Source organism: Sparus aurata, chromosome 18 (genome assembly GCF_900880675.1).
Source record: "Sparus aurata chromosome 18, fSpaAur1.1, whole genome shotgun sequence".
NCBI classification, from domain to species: domain Eukaryota; kingdom Metazoa; phylum Chordata; class Actinopteri; order Spariformes; family Sparidae; genus Sparus; species Sparus aurata.
In genome coordinates this window covers 12,626,311-12,651,809 of record NC_044204.1, presented here as the reverse complement: position 1 = coordinate 12,651,809, position 25,499 = coordinate 12,626,311, and the positions used below count along the sequence as shown (strand labels likewise).

Genomic DNA, 25,499 nt, shown 5'->3' with positions numbered 1-25,499 from the left:
CAGGTTTTTGTCATTGATTGGATAAAATTGTGTCATGGTGTCAGAGTTGGGTTTAGGTGGACAAAACGACAACACACCACCAGTACCTGGTAGAGTGGCACTGACTGCTTGTCTAATGTTCTGAATTTTGGCAGTGAAGAATGATGCAAATTCATTACAGGCCCTGGTAGACAGATGTTCAGAGGCTACTGGCACAGGAGGGTTTGTTAGCCTGTTGACAGTAGCAAACAAGGCACGAGCATTATTTTTGTTCTTGGTGATAATGTCTGAGAAGGACTGCCTTGACATTTTCAATTCTAAATTAAAAATGTAAAGTCTCTCTTTATAAATATCAAAATGAACCTGGAGATTTGTTTTTCGCCACCTGCGGTCAGCTTTTCGACATTCCCTTTTTTCCATCTTGACTAGCGTGGCGTTTCTCCAAGGAGATGTTTTATTTTTATTTTTTTTTACCAGAGACCACCTTCACTTTAGTGGGTGCAATGGCATTCATGACATTTGGAATTTTGGCAATGAAATGATGTACAAGGTCATTGACAGAGAACCGAGAGAGGGGTGGTGTGGAAGAGAAAGCCTCAATGAAAATGTCACCAGTGTTTTCAGTGACCTATTGCTTTGAGACAACCTCAGTTTGAACATTTGTGTACACAAATATATCGCACTCAAAGAAAACACAGTAATGGTCAGAGAGCGACATCAGATACCAGAACCTTAGAACCTTCTTATTCATCGTGAGATTTGTGGGGTTACTGTGTATTTTGCATTAAATTCCTTGAGTATTCTAGGTATAGTATCATAAAAACCAACTGCCAGAGATATAGTATGTTTTCTTTGTTTTAGAGTCATAGATGTCCACATCTTCTTCTTCCGGGAAACTTTTCCAAACACGGGGATACTGGACTTCGATAACACCAACTTCATATGGCTCGTTCAAAACTATTGGTTTAGCTAATTTAGTCCGATATTGCCATATCTTGTTTGGATATATGTAATGAAGCATTACTGGGGAGGGTGATGTACAAGCCGTTCTTCTCCATAACTCTGATATATACAGTATATGAGCACCTATTAAAAATGCGTGCTTGTCACTGTTTTAACACGTCTTTTATCACACTATCTTTTTCAGGGATCCACAAGTTAAATTTCGCAGGCCACCCCAGCCATTTGACAAGGACCATGTTTTTTGCGGCCTAATTTTTTTTCTAGACAATGTTTTTTCCATTTTGAAAGTTTTGTGTTTAGCAATAATTACTAGTTGCAGCTCTGGCTCATAGAATGTACATTTCACGGCCTCGCCCCCACAATCTAATAGTCTGTACACAGGCGGATCTCTTGCTTTACGTTCAGCTATTGTAAAATATTCGTTTGTGAAGGTTTGCTCGTAACCTTTTCTAAACACACCGAAGTTTTGAAATTCACACTTTATCCCCCAAACTATATTTAAAGGCTGACGATCTCTGAGGTTTCAACTTGTATAAATTGTTAAAGACTGTTTTCTCATTGTGTTAACAGCATCAGGGGCCATCTTTATCGATCTATGGTGAGATTTGTTGTGGGAGGCAACCAGGTCCTGAACCACATCAACATATCTACGTGTTTAACAGACGATACCTCCACATTCGAGTCTTGAAGGTTCTGTTAAAACACTCCACCACACTAGTATTAGTTTCGTTTGATGTTGAAAAATGTTGGCTTTCATACTGATCCAATAGCTGTTTGAAGTGTTTATTATAAAACTCTGTGCCCGTGTCCGTTTGTGTTACAAAAGCTTTTAACATACTGAGTGAAGGTAGTATACCTACAAAACTCCAAATGCCTGATTTGTTTATAACACATCTGACCCATGCGTATTTAGAGAACACATCAATACACATTAGCAGAAATTTTACGCCATCGTTTTCACCAGAATATTCACTCATATCTACTAGATCAATTTGGAACTGTCTCAACACCGCTAACCAAAACCCTGTTCCGGGTAAATTGTCTAGCTGCTTTGGCATGAACTGTATAGACATCTTGTCCCAATAAGTGTTTCACATCAGATACCATAGGGGCAACCCCCGTAGAATCCCTCACAGCATTGCGAAGCTTGTAGATACTTCCAAGACCCCCTGGATTAGCAGGATTGTAATAAAACTTTTGCATTGTACTTTCCATGTTAGAGATGAGACAGGAATGACACGTGTTACAAAGACTTTTTTATTTCAGTCAAACAAAATGTTAAACATTAAATCCGACTGGGGTGGTTGATCTGGCATCCGTAACAGATCTTCTCCCAATACTTGTACACAACAATGTGAAGGAGGTGGAGGATGATAGTTTTCACCCCGTCTATGAAGGTAAGAGACAACACTTTGTCCGCCTGGTTGTCAGTCAAATCTTGTAAGTCATAAAGAGGCGGAGATGATGGCGGGGTCCGAACCAACAGTGCAGGAGCACCAGGAAAAAAAAGAGGTAGCTACGCTGTGGCATCGGATCCGGATGAGGTGGAGGAGACGGTGAAACTGTCCAAGGCAACATCGTATAGATATCGGGTGTAGGAGTTGTTGGCTCAGGAGGTGGTTGCTGAGGAGATGGTAGAGGTGACCAAGAAGGAGGCCAAACCAGTGTCGGATTATAAGGAGATGGAGTGAGTGCTGGCAAAAGGGATGGAGATGCAGGGCTGTACTCTAAAAAATAAAATATAAATAAATGACATCATGTTTAGAGGTAAATCAGCAATTAACACAATTGTACCTGTGAGCATGATTACAAACTGAAATTATTCACAATATGCCTACCATTTGTTATTAGCAGTCAGTGTGTCTGATGATTTTCAGCCTACACAAGGCAGGCAGGAGACCGCTTTGGATACCAGGCAATATATCATCATAAATAAGGTTTTCTAATGTACTCATAACTATTGATGATTCTGTTTCATTTGATTGCTTCATCAACTTCTCTAAACACCCTTTGCAGACACCGCCAGTTGTACCACTGGATAAAGAAAATGTTTTTGAACCATGAGTCATGCTCTTCAAGATTGAGCGGGTACAGCTGATTTTTCCATTCTTTGCGACCTCTGACTGCAATCAACCCCTCCCTGTCTTCACACACACTGATAACAAAATGGTCTAACTGATGAAAAAAACAATCGCCCACAATCCGATGAATCTCCGGGCCTGTGGCACTGACCAGCTGCGACACATAAACCGTCTCCGGATAGCTGGGCTGGTCAAGGTCGGAACAGACAACAGAACGAAACGGCTTCCAGTCTTTCACAGACATGCTCCCACCGTGTTACATCAACTCCAAAACCGGAGTCCGACTGACAGTCGACACTCATCTTGACTCTTCCATCATGATACTTCAGAGTAAACATACCCATTCAGACGCACACACTCTAGGTCCAACCCCGTCCCTGGGTTAGCACTACCATTGACCGTCATACCACCCACCCGTTTCTTTTTGGAACGCCGGACACCTACAGCGGCAGCACTAGGGTATTGACAGCGCGACATACCATCAAAACCGCAGGCCAGATCCTCCAGATCGATACATCCAGTAATTGCCATGACTACTCAGGGGTCCCTTGTTGCTCAGTTAGACTACTGTATAGACACATTTGAATATGTGAACTCCCATACAACTGGATGCCAGTGTGGTGAATACAAAAGTTCCGTGCATTTATGAAAAATATCTCGGTAGATACTACATGCTCTGCGCAACACATCCACATCATTGACACAATAGCGAAGAATCTCACTCCCAAAGTTGAAAGTTTCTCTGCTGACTGTCATACCAAGCTCTGAATGCTGTTTTCTCCTTGTCAGTCATACTGTCAAAGCCGTAGTGGTATTGGTAGTGGTGGTGGTGTTCGGGGTACGTACTTCTCATTCCCCAAGGTGTTAAACTTATGAGGGAAATATCCTTTCGTCATATCCTCAAAGCCTAAGGCCGCGGGTATTTTCGATAAGTGCATAGGTAGAAGGCTGAAAGAATCTATCCAGCGCTGTTTGTATGATCTGTCATACATTAGAATGACCCTGCTGCCTCTCATTGTCAGCTCGGGGGGTTATTCCTTGTTTGACAAAGTACTCTAGCAGTATATAGTTGTCAAACCCTGAAGCATTATGCGCTATGAATGTATATTCATAAAATTTGGGTGCTTGACAGTAGCTCACAAATGCTTTCACACAATGTTGCCATAAGAAACAGAACTTATTTTTACCAACTGTCTTTTACGCAGCAGAAATTAGTTTCATGTCTGCCATTATGATACCGCGTCTCAAAATCAAATATATTGTACTTTTGTTTGTCAGTTCTTCCCTCTCATAGGCTGGATTTCACACTGATGTAGTGACTTACCATCCATTATGTCTTCACAGCAGTGTCGACACCTTTATAGGCGGACACTTGTGTGTTTTTCCTCCTTTTCCCTACTGTATAAATGCGGTCGCATGCCTCACAGTATTTACGCGTGTTGCACGGTATCTTTATGTACTTCCTCCACCAGCTTGTGTTGCTTGAAACAGAATTGAGATTTGCATATGCATCTGAAAATGTCACATTTCTTGGTGTTGGTTGGATGTTTATGACATGCGTTTGTAAAACTGACATTGCAGCTGAGTTTACAGTTATGGCATAAGGCTGTTTCATGTCACATGTATGAGATACACTACTTGGAAATAAAGGTAATTAATAACACACTCGTAGATGGGGCACCACCTCCGTTGTTTAACTATTGGAATAATACGGAGGGAATTATTCCAGAAATCTAACTGTACAAGTTTGGCTTGAACAGTTCCAATCAATTTATTCAATTTCAAAATCTACATTCAATTTCATATTCTGAAGTAGTGATGTCTTTACACGGATCCAAGTGTTTGCAAGCAAAAAAACATGTTCCTATTGGTGGAAAAAGGCACCACATCGATCGATAGATCCCAGACTGGGAAATTATTTTGTCACAGCAGTAGTGGGTCTGCAAATAAAACACATCGTACATAATAGAATCCACTATATACATAGTGTGTGTGTGTGTGTGTGTGTGTGTGTGTGTGTGTGTGTGTGTGTGTGTGTGTGTATACACACACACACACAACAAAACAGAGAGACCAGAGTTCTCTGTCAGGCAGAGGTGAGAGAGTTATTGTATAAAGTGATGGATTGTGGCAGGAAAGATTTCCTGTATCTATTGCTACGACAGCGAAGCTGAAGCAGCCTTCCGGAGAAGGTGCTCTGCTGTCTGACCAGTGTGAGGTGGAGAGGATTATCCATAATGGATAACAGTTTTTTTCAGTGTCCTCCTCTCCACCACAGCCTCCAGAGTGTCCTGTTTGCAGCCAATCACAGAGCCAGCCCTCCTGATCAGTTTGAGTCTGTTGGTGTCGCTGGCTTCGATGCTGCTTTCCCAACAAACCACAGCAAAGAAAAGTACACTGGCCACCACAGACTGATAAAAGATCTCCAACATCTTGCTGCACACGTTGAAGGATCTCGGCTTCCTCAGGAAGTAAAGTCTGCTCATCCCCTTCTTGTAAACAGCTTCAGTGTTAGATCTCCAGTCCAGTCTGTGGTTGATGGTAACACCAAGGTACTTATAATCCTCCACATCCCTTCCCAGAATGCACAGAGGTTGGAAAGCCGTCTTCCTCTTCTTCCTGAAATCTATCACCATCTCTCTGGTCTTGCTGATGTTCAGCCGCAAGTGATTCTGTCCAGTCCACTTCACAAAGTTGTCTACTAGTGCCCTGTACTCCTCCTCCTGTCCCTCACTTATACACCCAACAACAGCCGAGTCGTCAGAAAACTTTTGCAGGTGACACAACCCCGTGTTGTACTGAAAGTCAGTGGTGTATAAGGTGAACAGGAAAGGAGACAGTACAGTCCCCTGTAGAGCTCCTGTATCACTAACCACCGCATTAGACAGAATACTGCCCATACGGACAAACTGTGGCCTGCCTGTCAGGTAGTCAGTAATCCAGGAGATCATTGTGTCGTCTAGACCCATCACCCGCAGCTTCTCCCCCAGTAGCAGTGGCTGAATGGTGTTATAAGCACTAGAGAAATCTAAGAATGTGATTCTCACAGTGCCTCCTCCACCATCCAGGTACGAATGGGCTCGTTGCAGCAGGTAGATGACAGCGTCATCAACTCCCAAGTGGGGCTGGTAGGCAAATTGCAGAGGGTCTAGCAGGGCTCTCACCTGCGGCCTCAGGTTGGCCAAAACCAGTCTCTCCAGCACCTTGACGTAAGATGTGAGGGCCACTGGTCGATAGTCATTGAGGTCTGACGGTGTCGACTTCTTTGGAACAGGAACCGGGCAGGAAGTCTTCCAAAGCACCGGTATTCTCTCCTGACCCAGGCTCAGGTTGTAGAGGTGTTGTAGGACAGGAGACAGCTGGCTGGCACATGTCTACAGGATCCTGGGGCTGATACCGTCAGGGCCTGCAGTCACAGTCATGCGGGGGAGGCTGCCGGGTCCGGAGTCGGACAGGAGAGCTCACAGCAGGGGAGTGAGGGGGAAGGGGAGGAAGCATTTGGGGCAGTGAGGGTGTGTGTGTGGGTCTGGAGATATCAGGGAGACGACAGAAGGCTGTGAGCTGAACCTATTGAAGAATCTGTTCAGCTCGTTTGCCCTCTCCAGGCTGCCCGATGACTGTCTGCCGCTCACCTTACACCCAGTGATCTGCTTCATACCAGTCCACACATCCCTCACATTGTTCTGCTGGAGTTTGGCCTCCAGCTTCCTCCTGTAGGCCTCTTTACAGGCCCTCAGCATATCCCTGAGTTCATGCTGCACTCTCCTCAGTTCTTCCCTGTCTCCAGACCTGAACGCCCTCTTCTTTTTGTTAAGAAGAGCTTTCAGGTCATTGGTGATCCACGGCTTATTAGGGAAGCAGTGCACAGTCCGGGTTGGCATGGGGGTGTGTTCACAGAACCTGATGTATTCTGTGATGCAGTCGGTCATGCTGTCAAGATCCTCTCCATGTGGCTCAACAAGTGCATCCCAGTCTGTCGACTCAAAGCAGTCCTGTAGTGCGTCAGCAGCCTCCTGAGTCCACCTCCTCACGCCCCTAGTGTGGACAGGCTGCCGCTGAACAAGAGGCATATACTTAGGGGTCAGCAGGACCAGGTTGTGGTCAGATCTTCCAAGAGGGGGGAGGGCTGTGGGACTGTATGCATCCTTAGCATTTGCATACAACAGATCCAGTGTGTTACAGTCTCTGGTGGGGCAGTCAACATACTGGTGAAATTTTGGGAGGGTTTTGTCCAGTGAGACATGATTAAAATCCCCAGTGATGACAATAAATGCGTTAAGATGCTGCGTCTGTATCTGGGCAACAGCGGAGTGGATGACGTCACAGGCCAGCGCTGCATCAGCTGAAGGAGGAACGTACACACCGATAATGATGGCGGACGTGAACTCCCGGGGCAAATAATAAGGCCTCATCCCCACAGTCAACAGTTCAATGTCCGGGGTACAGAGATGTTTCTACACGTGAACATGTCCGGGATTACACCACCTCTCACTCACATACAGTGCAATCCCTCCTCCTTTCTTCTTTCCGCCGCTTATCACGTCCCTGTCTGCCCGAACAGTGCTGAAGCCGGGAATCGCCACGCTGTGGTCTGGGATGTTTGAGTGAAGCCATGTCTCCGTGAAACACAACACACTGCGCTCACGATATTCCCTCTGAGCCTTTATCAGAGCGGCGAGCTCGTCTGTCTTGTTCCCCAGAGAACTCACGTGCCACAAAAGTCCAAAAAAGGGGAAAAAAAAGAAAGGTGTTCGTCCTCTCTCAGTCTCCGAAGAAGAGCCGCCAAAGTTCAGCGAGAATCAGAACAGAGATACAACAAAATCTACGAAAAAAACTTGAAAACCCACAGGAGCTGCTGTTACAGGCTGCCACCTTGTACGGCACCATAGCAACCTATATGGTAATATGGCAAAACACGTGATTTGGTTGCTAAGGAATGGCGGCGAAGAGTGACAGTGACAGTGGCAGAGACGGCGAGTTTTGAGAGCTGCATTTAAATGTAAATAGTTACATATAACTTTGCCAAAATTGTGCATACGTTTTTGAAATTGACAAACAACTATTTGTATTCTAAGTAATAAAATTGGTTCGTTAAACATATTTGTGGTTTTCAGTGTAAAAATCCAACTTTTTCCTACTCAGTGTGTCAAAATGAAAAAAAAAAAAAACTGTTCAATCACACGTGTGGTTGTGCTGAAAATAATGACACCAAACAAGGCAAGGTAAATAGTTTTTAAGGTGAAATATAATGGTAAATTCAAAAGTAGTCAAACGGCCAACCATAGCCCAGACTCCTAAGGGTTAACAAAGCCCTAACCGAAATTCTGTTTAAGCTTATAAGATGGGAATCGTAGCTTACAGTTTAGCCTACTTTGTTTGTAGATGGATGAAGTCCACGGCTTTGTTTTCCTCTGGTCCTCTCAGCTTGGCTGCGGGTGTGCAGCACCGGTCCAACAGCTGGAGGGAAGTTGCTCTCATCTCTGACGAGGTTAGTCCACATGGCACAGCGAGATTCCGCTTGAGTGTGCTGGAGGCAGAGTTGGTCTTGGCTGGATAATAATGTCTCTGTTCAACTGGAAATGTTGGCACGGCTTCTTGAGCAACTACTGCATCGGCTTTCTGTTTGATGATCAGTGTGTCTTAATCAATATATCTTTGAGCGGTGGTTCTTCAGCTTTGATTATGAACTAATTTAAAAATAACTGGAGGATGAAACACTGGCCGGGCGAATCTTCCATCGTCACTAAATACAAGACTTAGATTAAGTACACTTCTTCTGAGTCAGGCAACGATACTTAATATATAAAAACAAAAAGAAATAAGTTTTATTTGAGGTTTTCAAAATACAGGTAGAGTACCTCAAAACCGCGAGTTATAACTTTGAAGAAAAATTCAACACATGGTTAAAATCTGCAGAGATCGCAAGTCTCGGAGCGTATCGTAAAAACGAAGTAAAGTACGGAAATCAAAAGTAGAAATAGAGTTGGGTCTCAAGAGGTTAAGAGTTTCAAAAAGTAAGGGAAAAGAAGGATGAGGTGAAGACTTGTCTAATTTATCTTTTAGTCTGAAGGCGGAACTGAAGGGCGGGCTGACAGTGTCACTTCCTCTGATAAATTTCTGTGAGCTAGACTATGACATCGCCAAACTATTCTTATCGTCTTGAAGGTTTTGAGATCATGATTCACCGTTCACACCTTTTGTTATGGTTTAACAGACATTGTGATATATTTTAACAAGTTGATTATGTCATGTTAAAACATGTAAGCAAACACACACAACATATACAGCAGCAGCACTGATGACTTATACATATTTCATATAGTGCTAGCTTAATCCCGATACTATTTGCTTCCCCCCCACATATTTTTGTGACTCCATTTGTGAGTTAGGAAGACACGCTCTTCCAGCAGACAGTTTTATGGCTAAGGCAAAGCCTCATCTTCTTGCCAGGTCAAAAGGGGAGAGTTGGGGCCTTCCTAACCCTTCTGATGGGGGACAGGCAAAGGTAGGTGAAAGTTGAATCATCAAGGCACAAACAAGCCTCTGGATAAAGATGCATAAAGACAGGACATGTTCCTACACTCCTAACAATATTGACACACGTATGAAGTACCAAAGAATCCTCTCAGGTTTTCTATCAAATAATGATTATCCCGTAAGTATAACCAGACGGTATAATTGTTGTTCTTATCATGTGTTTTGTAGCACTCCAAACGTTTGCGTGCAGCTGTGTGATGGAATATTATAATTTTTGCCTTTTTATCTTTTTCTCAAAGGCCGCAAATTTATCAAATGACAAACGACTTGCAAGGTCGGTCATTATTTTCAAATGAGTGGTTTTTGCATATTCCAATTGCTCACACAACGTTAGTAGTTGGGGCCCGAGCAGGTCAAAGACCTGTGAGGTCCCAATTGTAATTAGGGCCCGAGCAGGTCAAAGACCTGTGAGGTCCCAATTGTAATTAGGTACGCACATTCATCATGAGCAGACGCACAAAAAACCCATTTGGACCCATACTCTCAGTCCAACAGGAAGTCAGCCATTTTGATGTGTGGCGGCGTTTTTGGCAAATTCATGCCTACTTTGAAAACTCTCTCGTCCTAGAGCTTAAACACCACAGTCTTCACATTCACTCAGTATCATCTTCATGCCTTGAAGAACAAAAGTTATGGAAATCATTCAGCTGTGTCATACCTGGTGGGCATGACGGCAGACGCCATTTCCTCCCTTTGCTGTCAAGCATCAAGCCCTTATAACTTCCACATACAATGCCCCATCTCCACAGATTTTTTCATAAATGTAGACAGTCTCGCCCTGAATACATATACACATCCATTCAAAGTTGGCCATTATGAAATTTTGCTTGACATCATACTTTCACGTCTTCCTCCTACAGATTGGACACCACAGACTTCACAGTCAGGTAGTATACACCTCGGACCATGCCAAAGACATGCTAGGAAAATCTTTATCCTATATCATACCTGCTGGAAATGGCGGTGCCCGCCATTAAAATCCTTCGTCATGAAGCCTCAAGTCCTATCAACTTCTTCATACAATTTCCTGTCTTGGTCAAATCTCTCAGGAATCTAGAGGGAGTCGCCATGAATAGATCTGTGCATCAATACTGTGTCATATCCATAGCGCCACCCACTGGACACAGGAAATAAGTTTTATATCAGGCAATTTAGGCTTCCTACATGCATGTACATGAATGAAATGTGGCATGCATGTGACGCACAAACTCATTTAGACCCATACACTCAGTCCAACAGGAAGTTGTCAATTTTAATTAGAAACACATGAATGTATGGTGTAAGTGATACAAGTCGTCCACTAAATGGCATTGTTGTCTTTGAAGTCACATGTATCGAACCTCTGAATAACCTCTGAATAATTCCATTCCATTGCAGGAAGGCAGCTTCATATTTATCAGATTTTATTGAAACTTCAAAATGTGGCAGCATGCACTTTATAGAATTAAAAACTGGCAAACAAAGCAGAAATTAGATCAAAAGCTTGACATTGATAGACAGCCATAAATAAATTTTTGAAAGAAGGCAAATTAAGCATTATTTTACACTCATTTATGTGCAGTGATGACAAACAGTCAGATGTACATGACATTTCAGGTCGTTTTGTCCAAATTGCACATTACAACATGGCATAATTGAAGGGTAATGTTTGGAGCCACATAATGGATAAGTCAGTGGTAGTAAGCCCAGCACACATTTATCAAATAAGCCAATTTGCTAAGAAAGCCATTTGCGTGCTGTGTCTGCAACCTGTAATGTGTAACTGTGATTGAAATGTACTAAAATTTAGAAATGTAATGAAGGTCATGTTAAATCAATAAAGTACGGTTTGGTTGTAATATATCTGAAACATTTTCTTGGTGTGTATATATAAAGTACACAACTCATGAAAAGGAAAAATGCATATATAAACAATATAATCTTCATAAAAAATTAAATTTTTACACACACACACACACACACACACACACACACACACACACACACACACTATATCTTTATAAAAAAAATGTTGTTTTATATATTCAACACCCAAATCAGAAACATGTTTTTGCATTTTTTCAATTGCATCTTTAATTGTGTCCTTACAATAGATGGCTTTCTCCTTAAAATCGCTAATAATCAAACCAGACAAAATTTCTAACTCGACTTAAAGCTACGTACGCCTGTCCAGCTGTCAAGTGACACTACTGCGTTATCTACTGTAATGCCTTGTACTTTATGTACTGTACAGGCCCAGGCAAGCTTCAGTGGAAATTGCCTACGTATTCCACCTTTCTTAGTCACTCTATCCTCTTCAGGTTCAATGCCTGTGGGAGCCATTTGGACTGCAGAGGCAAATGAGCAGCGTTTCCTCTTCTGTGCACCTACCCTATCGTCATCAAATTTAATATACACCGTCTGAGGAAATCGTGTGTTGTCATTGTGCGGATAATCGATGTGTGTCACAGTGCCACAAACACCATTTAACTAAACCATCTGCTACATCCAAGTTTTTAAAAAGCATTACACGGGCATCTTTCCCTAAAAGCAGTGTCTCATCCAGAGTTGTGTCATATGCTCTGGAATGATGCCCATCTATCAACGTGAGCTTGCCTGTTTGTTTACTATTTACATAATCCTGAGCTTCTATCTTAACTATCAGGACAATTATCAAACAACTGCCGTACATTATGCTCATTTACTTGGCAATTTGTTGGAAATATGTGCAAAGCTGAGCTGACTTCACCGGTTTCACAACGTTTTAATATGTCGATGTCGCTAGCCAACATCGGGGTACCTTTTGAACGAGTTCTAACTCTGTTCAACATCTCTGCAAATACAGGATCTTTCTGACGAATGATGGTTTTCAGTTCTGCAACCTTAAACAACTGAGACTACAAATCAACACCTACATCATCTAAATACAGAGCTTTCCCTTTCACTGGAGGCAACTAATAAAATTCTCCTACTGCAATGACACTTACATTCCCAAATGGGGAATAGTCACCAGATTGCTTAATTTGTCTTAATCTTCCATGGATATAGGATAATAGTGGGGCGGCTTAGCTGAAAAATCGTGCACTTTATGATAAAAGCATGAAATTTGGTACAGTTGAGGCCAAAGGCAGACTGAAAAAACTGGATATCGGGCCATTGTGAATTTTCAATATGGCGGCCGTGGTGGCCATTTTAAAAATGGCCGCCACTGACAACAGTATTTAGATCAATTTTCTTTTTTGCATGGTATAAAATATGATCTTGTTAGTTACATTTATTTACCACACCTATCTTAAGGAAGTTTATACATGAAGAATACATATAAATCAATAAAAAATCAAGATAATTGCCACGATCAGCATGAACATTGTAATTGTAATAAAGTTTTGTATATTACATATCAAATGGTCGATCTCCATAAATAATACATTTTTATCATGCAGAAATAAAATCTGCAATGTGTAAAAAGCCCAGAATCTTCCTTTGTCCTCACAATTCAAGATGGCCATTTACGTGCAGATATCACACACAAATGTAAGTGGTGCTAGTTACAATTAGCTAAAGAGAATTTAGAATTTAGTTTAATTTCAGTCTTTTCCCTTAAACTTCAGAAATACCTAAGTCTCAAAAATAGTGACATGTTGTCACCTTCATGTCCTTCAATTCATTGGAAAGATCAGATGTGACTTGACAATTGCAACATGTCTCGAGTTCTTATTTGTCATACGCTTGGCTCTAGGTAGGTTTACAACTAGATAAATAAAACTTGTTTTAAAACTTGTTTTGTTATCACAGTTAGCTCACAACTAGATAAATAAAACTTATTTAAGAAAAACCCTTATTTTACCCCCATTGACACCCACATAAATAGTTGCCAATACCACGTTTCAAATGGTGAGTTGCTGTTGATATAAGACTACTTAGGACTTTACCGCAGAACTATGTCGGCTTTATTTAGGCCTGAAACTAGATGAATGAAACTTTATTTTAGAAAAATAATTTAGAAAAAAAAAAAGGGGAATGCTCCTCGCTGTCAGCCAGGGGACGGACGGAGAAGACCGCGGCTTGTTACCAAGTTGACCTTCTAAAAGGTTACTGGCAAGTCCCTCTAACTGACAGAGCTCGTGAAATCTCTGCTTTTGTGACACCAGACGATTTCTGTCAGTATACTGTCATGCCTTTTGGGATTCAGAATGCACCAGCTATGTTTCAGCGTCTGGTAAATAAAGTATTGAAGGGAGTTGCAGATTGTGAAGCCTATCTTGATGATGTGGTGATTTACAGTTCTTCCTGGTCCCGGCATGTAGCTCAGCTGGACAGTGTTCAACAGGCTAGCTGTTGCCAATTTGACCTTGAACTTAGCCAAGTAGGGCTGGGCGATATATCGAATATACTCGATGTATCGCGGCTTGTTCTCTGTGGGATGTAGAAAATGACTATATTGTGAATATTCAAGTATACATTCAATTGTCACGCAGTTGCTTTTAGTTGTGAGCACTGAACTACAGGTTTTTCTCACTCATCTTTCCGCACAGAGAGATGAAACAAACGCACCTAGTAAGCTTGGCAAAAAAAAAAGGCACAGTTTGATTTTATAGATTGAAAATTACATTCATTTTAAGTGTGAATAGAACAGCTGTTCAGATCATCCTCCTGTAAAACACTGTTGGTCAAATATGTAAACGTGATGTCTGCATTAGAGAACATGGTGTGTGGTGAGGCTGTAAATCTTATTCTTTTAGCACATGTCAAGTAACGTGCCCTGTAACATGTTTCACAAATTATAAATTGGGAATATGACTTGGCTACAGCTCAAAAAAATTTCAGTCAAAAGATTTTTGCTTTAATCCATGAAACCAGCATATAGTAATGCAGTATGAACAATATTTTAATGTAGACACGTAGAATCATCATACTGGCATGATTGTATGCATCAAAGTGTTAATTCAAGGCTAAGGAAAAATATCAAGATATATGGCCAAGTGTGAATTTGGACAGGCCGCCATAACACATTTGGGAAAAGTGGTTGGTCATGGAAAGGTTTGTCGCATTGAGGCCAAAGTGGAGGCCATTGAGAATTTTGGTGTGCCCAGTTCCAGGCGTGACTTGAAACATTTTCTTGGCATGGCAGGTGCCCTGGGTTTCTGCAAGAATTTTGCCACTGTTGCGTCCCCCTTTGACTAATCTGCTCAGTCCTAAGGTTCCTTTTGTTTGGACAGAGATGTGTCAGTTCTCCTTTGAGAGCCTGAAAGCACTGTTGGCTAGTGCTCCTGTTCTTGGTGCACCTGACTTTAGCAGGCCTTTCAAACACAGAGTCTTCCACGATTGACCCCATGTTTGAACAGTTACTGTTGTCAGTTAGGCCTATCGTGCATTGTGACCTTCCAAATAGGCTAAATACTAAAGTTGCCACCTGAATTCCTAATCATAAAAATGTGTGATTTGATCCCAATATCATTCATATCACAGGAATCCATGCAACTTTGAAGTAGTAACGATTTTCAACCCAGTCATGGTGGCCATCTTGAAAAATAACAGCCATCTTGAAATTTACTCCAAAGAGGTAAATAAATGTAGCTAACTGTATAATCAACACACAAAAGAAAATTCACATGGAAATAATAGTCAACGGCCGCCATATTGAAAATTTGAGATTGCCCGATATCTAATTTTTTTTGGGGCTATGTTTGGCTATAAGTGTACCAAATTTCACGCTTTTATCACAAAGTGCACGATTCTTTGGAATTATGCTGTTAAGCCACCCCACTATAACAGTTCGTTATCAACCATGGAGATTTCATCTATTATCAAAAGCTGCAAACTACTATATTTGGCGCGTGAAGAATTCAGCTTCTCTTCACCCAATGGAGTGTAAGGTAAGCGTACATCTTTACCAATGCTTAGTGCATTGTGGACAGTAGACGCATGTTAATTGTGTGCAGCTATCCCTGTAGGAGCTGTTAGCAGAACGCTAATGTCGTCTGGACCACAATACACTCTTTCAAACAGCCTCATAGCCTCATACTGTATAGCCTTGATTAAATGGCTTTTACCTGTCCCTGCTCCGCCTGTAATAAATACATGTAATGGATCAGGCTTTGCTCCATTTCTTGTATCTAAGCACCACTGCCTAATCTGATAAAAAATATGCAACTGTCTCATTGAGAGACCTAAGTAAAGCCAAACCATCTTGCTTGGAGAGGACATTGTTGCCTCTTTTCTAAATGTTCAATGTCTTTACTGTTAATCGTCAAGTCTGGAATACCATCGACAGGTTTCTCCTCCATAGACTCGGTTTCTCTACTTTCCTCTATACATTCTCAACACTCCAACTCCTGCTGTGGGCACAGCTCACACCAGGCGTCTTCTGCAATGCCATCACTATTGATTGAATATTGGATATCGTCCAACTCGTCGGCATCTCTTTCAAATGTGCATCTATTCTGATCGACAACTGCTTTGACAGAATGCAGCAATGCATCACTGAATGGCACACGACAGTGTCGATAAAACTGCTCAAACGTCTCAAACCCTGTTGGTTTAAGCTGCTCGTCTGTATAATACGGCAGGAACAACTGAAGAAGGCTCTGATGGAACAATTCTAGAGTTTTAGTCTCTGAAAAGCACACGTAGCGAACAACGGCAGGTTGCGTACATGTTCTTTTCACAACAAAACCACAGTCATTGTTTAATTTCACTTTATTGTAAGCTGTTTCGCTTTTACTCAGAACACGATACTCAGAAGCAAATGTTGCCAAACACATGTCATTAAAGGTAGTGTCTTTTGGCCGATTCTTGTATCTGTCGACACAACTCCTCATCCACATATCTTCGCTGGTAAGATCATGTGAAGATGCCTTTTCGTTTAACACACTTAAAGGCAAACTCATTCTCACTGTATTCTCCCCTACTAGGACAAACACAACTTTCCTAGAGCACTCCTTCAGATGCATGTTTGTTCATCTATACACTGCCTCTTGAGCACAAACGTCCCTACTGTGTAAATACACACTTGCTAAATTTTTTAAGGCATCTTTAGCACTGCCATTAGCCTCTTTAGCTGTTTCCCTCTGGGCATTTCCCAAAAAACAACCCTATTTCCTTTTCTGCCTTGGAAATGTAAGAAATTATGTACACTACACATGCATAGACATCAACAACATATTGGATGTCAATATTAGCATTCCAGCATTTTAAAAGTGGTTTGCTGTACTGATTGATCCAAACTTCATTTGCCTGCCTCTTCAAAACAACCTGCGTTTTTCTGCCGACACGATTATAGGCAGCCTCAAACATCTTTTGATTTATGTTTAAATGTTTAAACAATGCTGCCACACTATCAAAACTGACATTGTCATCTGAAAGAGCCTGTTTAATCTTTGTCATAATGTTCACAGCACTGTCTCTTTTCATGATCTGTGGTTTTTTCTGCCCGCATTCTTGCAAGCACAAAGGTCCAATTTCTGTGCTTCATCTACCTTACATTTACAAGATGTTTTGCCGTCCTCTTCACTGACATCGTGAAATAAAGGTTTTGCAGATGGTGGCTCAGGAAAATTTAATCAACAGTTTTATTCTTTTTACAAGATTTAGAATGTTGTTTTGAATGTTGTTGCACAGATTTAACAATGTCCAATAATGTTTCATCCTGTGCCGGTAATTCACATGTCACATACTGATCAATAAAGTTAATTACTTCTGCATCTGTGTTATCAATTATTGGGGCATTCTCTATCCAGAAGAGGCAGTGAACATGTGGTGATCCACGCTGCTGGAATTCCACTCTATAAAAATAGTCCTTTATTTTGCCAATAGGATTACAAGACGACATGAGCACTTCTCTGAGAAAACAATGCCAGCGAAAGTCAAACATTCTGGCTGCAGTGACGGGACTGGCACGTAAAAGCTCACACTTCTTTGCCCAATCCAACTGTTCAAGTGTCTCTGTTCTACCAGCCTGCTTCAAAATACTATTGAGGAGATTCTGCCAACGCATATCAGCTGAAGAAAATGAACAAAACCGCGTCGGGACACCCAGCTGACGAACACAGGCCAACAAATCCCACTGGGCACCCTGCCAAAGGATGGGGTACCTCTAATGGGTTTAAGAAAAGGAAACCCATCATCAAACTGCAACAACTTTTCAATGACTCTACATCATTCAAAATATTTTTGCTAACTGTTTGAGATTTAGGACCTCTTTTTCCCTTGCGCAATGCCATTGATACATTTGACACAACCTGTTGTACCTCTGATAAGTACTGTGCAATAACGATGCATTCAACATTTTGAGCAAATCTACCATCAGCATGTAAAATTCTGTTATTAAAATAACGCAACATCGTCAAACGTGCTGTCTATCATCATCATATGCTCCGCGTCCAGTAGGGAACAACACCGGGAAGCATTTGGCTTCATTTGTAGGATCAGACAACAGCCTGACAGGAGAGTTTCCCTCTGCTGGAGCCAAATTCAATATATTATATCTACAGGCATAAGACAAGTGTCCTGGAACATACAGTGTTGTCTGTCATGCAGAAGCTCATCTTCGTGAGCATTTGCAGATGCTTCCCCACTTTCAGCATGATTCTCAGTCTCCTCTGCAACATCATTGCCTTCGTCATTAAATTCTATATCTTTATAGTACTTGTTAGCTTTCAAATATTTTACAGCCTCTCTAACATGCATAGTGTCGACAAACTGATAATCATAATTCCCTTTATAGGTGAGCTTACGCTTCAGTTTAACCCGTAGCAACGACCCCTCCATGTTTGAACGCGGTAACACATTAGTTGTCTGTGAAATGTTGGCTGGAACACATGTCACTGGTCCATGGACTCCATTTTGACCTCCTTTAGGTAATGCCAACATTTTCATAAAAGGTATGTTTGGAGAGACCAGATGGGTTGCTAGCATGTTCAAACACGCCAACTGTGGTGGAATGGGATCAACACGCAAGTTATTTGCTGAGCACTCTGGTGGCGGTACACCCTTATGTAGACAAGTATGGCAGAACAAATCCACAATGTACCTCTAGCTGAATGCAACCACTGACATGGCACTGCACAATCTTGACTACATTTATGCAAGTACTGTTTGCTTATGCATGCCTCTGCTAATGCAGCTATGGCATAAGCACTCTTTCGACACTGCAACGCCTGGGGTTTAAACAGATTGAAACACACAAAATCAGGACCATCTTTCACCTTATTCAAAAAGTTGGTCATAACTACATCGAATGGCGTCACTTTCTTTTTCAGGTTTAGCCGCTTTGATCTGTTTTTACGTGAAATAAGTCGATAGGCGGCACTTCCATGATACTTTGCGTTAGACCTGGCTTTAACCTTCTGTTTGTGAAAAGGATCATCTTTATATTGTCTTTTACTTATTGTCTTAAGTTTGTCTGTGCAAGTCATGAAGTCTGTACTTCACTTTACTATACGTCTTAACTTTCTCCTTGAACACCAAATTTTTCCTGTACATGTCATTACTATACGTCTTAACAATCTGTGTGCCACTTTTTCATTATCTCTTTTTAGACGATATTGTTTAGAGAACAGAAAAAGCTATCTTGATATAGCATCCTCTTTTCTAAACATTGCTGCTTTTTGAAATACTGTGAAACAGGACTGGTAAAAGCTTTGGTGATCTTACATTCTGCACTTCCCAATGAAGTCTCTGCAGTCCTATGCCTGATATTGTACCTTTGTGCAGTTGCACCATCAGCTTTGCAGAGACCATAACAACTGTCTAGTTGAGGCTTACGAACACAAACAACACATTCATAATGGTTAGCATTAACATTATCCAAATAGATCCCTTGTTGTGGGATATTGCCATTTTTACAGCTAAATTGTCGCCATCGACTGTCACAATAAGTGAAGATGTGCACTCCTAAATCTGCAGCTGCCTGAATTTCCACTTCTGTTGCCCACTTGTTAACCAAATTCATCTTAGTTTTCTCTACATAGTGTGCCATAGAGGAATAACCACTTCTCAAAGTTTACCCTGCTGCGTTAGTTTCCAACTGCCTAACAACAGCGAGTCGAACTTCCCTGTGGTGTTTCTGTGTACCACTGACAGCAAAAGACACAGCTCTAAAGAAACAGTTACCGTCAGCCACTATCTTCTCCTTCTTACATGGAGATCCCAGCGGGCCGACAGCTGGAGTAACAGGTGCTTTGAAATTGTCAAGCTCCATGTTCAACTGTTTACATAACGTGTCTGCTACTGCTTTACTGAGGGGGAAAAACTGTAGCTCTCTGAAAGACACATCAGTGACAAACACATCATCTGACTTTATGCTGTCATCACTTCTCTGCCATGTTGCACATGGAGTATGTGGCCATGTCTTCTTGCGCCTAGCACCTTGACGTGCAACACAAACATCAGAAATCTCAAATTCCTTGTGGCTTGCCTTGACTGATGCCGCCAACTTACACACTAATCATACAAGTCCTTGACAGCTCAAATACACAACAGAGCTTGTACCGTACCTGCTGCATTGTGTGCATGAGAATCTACTACAGTATATTCTCCTTTCTGAGAAATGAGTGGACACGAGTACATGCCCACTGTCAACAAACACGTGTCATAGCTAGCAAACATGTCTGTCAATCCATTTAGCAGAGATGTTTGTCTACCTTCCTCAATGTCCACACCCCCCGTTACATCTACAACACCGTTGACAAAGTCATCACCATACTGAAATTGGAAATGCTGCCCACCAACATCATGGTGCTTTGGCAAATCCGGAACAGACAACATTTGTGCTGAAGCACTGATGAGCCCGCTATTTCACAATGATGTATACAACTTGTCACCGTCAACTACAACCTTGTGTTTTCATGGGATAGTGACACACTTGACACTCTTTACAGTATGTACTAGCAAGCTTACCAAACCTACAGACATATACTGAACTCCATTTTATATACAAACTTTTTATCCCCCTGATGAAACGTTTCTGTTAAACTGGAACGCACAGGGGGTGATGTCTGCGCAGATTCGCTTGGTGATGTGTGAAGCTGGAACCCATTGTCCATAAGAATTGCCTCCCAAGCGCTGGGAGATGCCATCTCTGGAGGGAAAAATTCCACCTTGGGCGATGCAGCCTTCACCTAAAAGCAATAAAGTAACACAAGACTTGCATCAATCAGATTTTGCTTGTGTCACAATTATTTACATTATCCAACTCTAAATACCAGCCATGGCTCATCAGGTAAAACAAAATACAAAAGTAAATTACCTTGCCGCAAACTGCTGGCGGTGGAAGGGCGGACAGCTGTATGTCAAGTGTTGCCTTCACCTGAAGTCAAACAGAAATTTAACACAAACGCAGTAATAAGAAACTGAAAGAGAGGTACATATTTCAGACTGCTGGCAAGAAGGAATATTTAGCAACCAAAGTCCATCAACTGTGTATTAAATCATCCTTACAATATCAGTACCTATACTAGTTTGCATGTCATTGTAATGATGCCATTACATTATCAAAATTAGCAAGCACAAAAATTACACACCTGATGGAAAGCCTTCTGTTTCGGCTCAGCGCCGGACCATTTAGAAATCTCTGGCTGGGTGACCTATAAGACAATTGCCACACATCATTTGGAAAAGCCACAGTTAACTCAATACTTCAAGCTAAACACATTCAAAATTTACCCTCTTGCTTGGACGGCGAGCAGTGGTAAACACACGCGCAGAAAAGGATGGCAGCACCTGTGAACTGGATGGCATCTCCTCATCACCAGCAACCAAAAAAGCACTGTTAAACCGCACAGGTGAAACTGGAATGCAGTCCTGTTCAGACAGAAGCACCTGGCAAAAACAACCTGATTACTTTAGTGCCTTCTTCTCTATAACTTGTCCACATTCTTCTTTCTACTTTTCAAAAGAAAATCACACTAACCTGCTGCTGGTTGCGGCTCTTAAGGGAGTTGCGAGACTGTTGACAAAAAGAGCAAAATAAATGTATGCACAACTAATAATACTAATCACAGTGGTCACAGCCAACACTAGTTCTCAAGTCATCCACATCAGCATTAACATAAACAGTAAACATGTGCTCACCTGCTTGTTGCCTCCAACAAGCTGCCACTCAGAGGTTTCCCTGGGCTTAGACACCTTAACTTCCGCAGCCACCACCAGCTGAGCCTTGCGCCGCCGCCTGGGCAGGGACACCTTAAGTGACCTAGTCACCTTCAGCCGAGGCATGACCTGGCGCCTGGGTGCTGCCAAGGCTTCCCGGGTGGGGGGGTCACGTTGACAGGAAAGTACTTCGCTATGTCAAAATACTTCACACATGCAAAAGAGCATCAGCAACTTGAGTCCATAGCTCACAAATATAGACAATGTACAATGACAAATCCTTAGAGCAGTGCCTTGACCTTGTAGATATACAATATCAAGTGGCTGTACAGTAGCTATGTCTCTAATGCACAGTTTCAACACCCTCAGCTCATCAACATGTAGTAAATGTTGCCACTAAACACATACCTTCTAAAGCAGCCTTAATATGGTAGATGTCAGACAGGAGGTTCTGAAGTTCCATGTCAACATTCAGACGTCGAGGAAAGCCCACCACAAAAACTTACAAAATCACACACGTTTTCAGTATCAAATTCTTGCTTACGTACATGATATATTTATTCAATAATTCCATGCATCTCTTCAAAATACTTGCTACAAATGTACCAAACAATTTACACTCCATTTTGCTGATTCGTGTACATTACATCATGCACATTGTGGTTGGCTGAGCAATCTTGCTCTAGTCTTTTCCTCACTGAAATATCACTTGATGCCTTTGCCTTAGTATATTGACACATATGCAGATAAAGTTAAAAAAACATGCCATGATCAAAGTCATATGGTAACAGGTCTGAGGTCTGCAGTGAGCACAATGCCGTAAAATAACTCATGTATCATAGCGATTGCATAACATGGTTGACCTTTACGGTGATTGCAATAAGTGATAAAATGTTCCTTTTAATTATCTAGATATTTAAAATTGCAATTTGACCTTAACCTCGCCAATTACACATTTACCACATTATGGGTGCTTATTATGGAAACATATAGTGTATTTATCAAAAATGAAATGTGACCTGACTTATAAAATGACTGACCAATAGTATCAGTCAATACGGATATTTAACGTTTAGATGGCAAACACATGTGCGCTTAATTACAGATGACTCAGATGAAGTCAACCACCACTTGGTTTGCATCACTCAAAATCCCTATTGCTGGCTTACCGGGTGGCCTCGACTGCAGACAACAGATAGCAGCTTGGCAAAATCCTCCCCTGCCTCAACAATGGTCTTGCTAGATGTGAGGTTGTTGCCTGGAGCCAGAAGACACATTGCGCCAACTTCATCCGGCAGCTTCATTGCCGCCACCTCCTTCCGCAAGTCCTTCACACTGGCACATGGTGTGGACAAGAAGCCAAAAGGTGCAGCCCCCCATGGCATCCATTCGCACAATGCAGTCAGCACAGCTTCACAGGTGGGAGTCACCGACTATCAGCACCGCCTAAAAGAACAAAACATAATACTGAAAAGGCGATCCAAAATATTTCACAAATTATTGTGTTCATAGGTTAGAAATAGCTCTGACCAGGTGATCCATTTCCTTTTTAGGAACAACGATCTTGTGAGGTCGACCACTGGCACCTGGCTCCTCCCAGTCATTCACACGATGCCTCCATCCAGTTCCAGTCACTATGAGAAAACACACACTCATCGTTACTTATTGTACTGACAGTGCAGTGATTCTTGAGAAACCCCCCAGTTGTAAATTGTATTTTGTTGGATCACCTCTTGATTTTTGTCAACACCATCAGGAACATAAAAATACTTCTGTAATTTCCTTTTTTATTTAAGCTTCAGATTTAACAGTGACATTTTTGAGTATTTAAAAGACACGTGGACATCAGACTTTATCTTTTATAGTGTTGCGTCTGATGTTAACAAAATAACCACATTTCTCCTTGTATCATACAAGATTCTCACAGGAGCTGTGTTTTTTATCATCTGTTCATGGTCCAGCCAATCGAGGCTAGATTGCTGCTAATTGTACCAGCACATTCTGGTGTTTCCCTTGTCCTGTTTCTGATTTTGGTAATTTTTTGAACAAAATTATGCATATTCATATTCTCCCCCTCCCTCCTCATTCTTCTGCCTCTGCGCAATGCGCAGTCCTCTTCTTCACCACTTCGGAACGCTTGTGAGATTTGGCGCGAGGCATCCTAAAGCCATCAAAACAATATAATGTTTGCAACACAGCTGCGGTGTACTCACTCACACACACAGCGACTTTTACGGACAACATTCACTGCTGTTATGAGAGCTAGCGTGCTCATTTAGATAGGGATGTTACTAAACAACAAGGAGACAACGACTTCGCACGGACAGACAAAGACACAGCATTTAGGACATACATCCACCGCATTACGTTAACTTAACGTTACCTGCTCCACACGAATACCGTTTATTAAGCTCTTCCACAAAAAAGGTTTACACAGTGCTTTCGCTTACTTACATGCGTTACAGGCTGCTATACTTGCGACATTACTAGACAAAGAAGGCAACGACAATTACACGGAATGCAAACAAAGACACGATATTGCGGACATAAATACAGTGCACTGCTTCCACATGAAGCCCGTTTTGCTCCATCCAGCCTAATGATAACACAGAACTAGAAATTTGTCTGTTTAGGTGAAGGCTGAAAGCTAGTTGCTGCTTACCTTGCGAGATTAGTAGCCGAAGTGAAGACAAAGACAAAAAAAGGTTAACGGGAATAACACTACAAGATAAACCAGCAATGCTAACGCCAAAAATACCGCTGAATCTTCCAACTACTCTGCGGCCGCAGTCTGTCGATCGGAGAAAAAAGTGGTGCCGAGCAGCTGCCGCTGACGGTCTTCCGGCTGCCGCGTTGCATGACGGGATACTCACACCGCAGGCCAGGAAGCTCTCCTGTTACCAAGGACACGCGGACGCGACATACCTTGAATGCATATTACTCCTCATGCAGCGCCCTTTTCATCAGCCACTATGCTACTTCTTATGGTCCTGACAAAAAACACAACGGACATCAGCCACGACACGAACGGCACTTGGCCTACCCTCTAGCCATAAACACATGACGATACACCAGCGTCGACCTCCGAGCTAACGAGCTACCAATAGCACAGCTCTTTCTCGCTGCTCATGTCTCCGTGCACAGCATTACTTGCCGACGTCTCAGCATATCAAACAACAATTGATTCCCTGCCAAATAATCATGACTCATTCCATGCTTACAATTACGTGTGCTTTCTGACACTTAGCCTGAATATCAGAGTTTCTTACGATACATACAATCCATCTTTCCATCATGTACTTAAAGGTTGAATATGTAATATGCTTATTAAAAGCTATATTTTTTCAAAAATAATACATCCACGGGGCGTTTAGAGGGGCGCAGATTAAAAGTAATGAGTTTCCTTGAAAAATTATATTTAGTCTGGAATAAATAATTTAAGAAATTGACGGGTTCGACAATGATTTCCTGTTTACATCGTACCAGCCAAATGGCGGCCGGCATTGCGGGTTGCCAATTTTGCAACGTTGGCAATGCTCGGCAAAGCTCGGCAAAGCTAGGCTGACACTGGGTAAAATGGCGGAGTCTGCAAGCTCTTCAGAGCCCCAGCGAACGGTGCGTTATCTGTCCCAGCAGCTGAGTGACCGGAGAAGAGCAAAAACCAGAGTAAATATCGGTGAAGCATACACTCGATGGACTCAGGTAAAGGATTTCCATGGCATCAAAACACACGCGGAAATGGCAAACTTTCTCCTGGATCGGTAAGCTAACTCGCTTGCTAACTTAGCTAACGTTACCTGTTGGTCAAACTCCTCTGCTATACTTATTTTCATATCACGTTGATCCTAGATACAAGAATACTGATCGTGA

General features: G+C 42.0%; 1 protein-coding gene across 4 annotated transcripts; it reads right to left on the bottom strand.

Annotated features, from left to right (window-relative positions):
* Positions 1-2,319: 2,319 nt before the first annotated feature.
* LOC115568413 (uncharacterized) lies at positions 2,320-24,421 on the bottom strand. 4 transcript variants are annotated; one of them, XM_030395676.1, is made up of 10 exons: positions 24,292-24,421; positions 23,160-23,263; positions 22,038-23,075; positions 21,612-21,835; positions 21,451-21,486; positions 21,204-21,359; positions 21,062-21,124; positions 20,788-20,847; positions 20,525-20,659; positions 2,320-2,669 (listed from the first exon to the last, which is right to left on the bottom strand). In XM_030395676.1, exons 4-10 carry the CDS (start codon positions 21,753-21,755, stop codon positions 2,388-2,390), a joined length of 876 nt encoding a protein of 291 aa, XP_030251536.1. In that variant the 5' UTR covers positions 21,756-21,835; positions 22,038-23,075; positions 23,160-23,263; positions 24,292-24,421; the 3' UTR covers positions 2,320-2,387. The 4 variants fall into 4 exon arrangements, with proteins under 4 accessions (XP_030251536.1, XP_030251538.1, XP_030251537.1 ...); XM_030395678.1 differs by having other exon boundaries at positions 21,612-22,130; positions 22,799-23,075; XM_030395677.1 differs by having other exon boundaries at positions 22,799-23,075.
* Positions 24,422-25,499: the final 1,078 nt, after the last annotated feature.

Coding starts and splice junctions, on each gene's coding strand:
- LOC115568413 (XM_030395676.1), bottom strand. CDS start 21,755: ATGCCTCGGCTGAAGGTGACTAGGTCACTTAAGGTGTCCCTGCCCAGG. Junction 21,360..21,450: donor AGAGCCGCAACCAGCAGCAG/GTTAGTGTGATT, acceptor TGTTTTTGCCAG/GTGCTTCTGTCTGAACAGGA. Junction 20,660..20,787: donor CGCCAGCAGTTTGCGGCAAG/GTAATTTACTTT, acceptor TATTGCTTTTAG/GTGAAGGCTGCATCGCCCAA.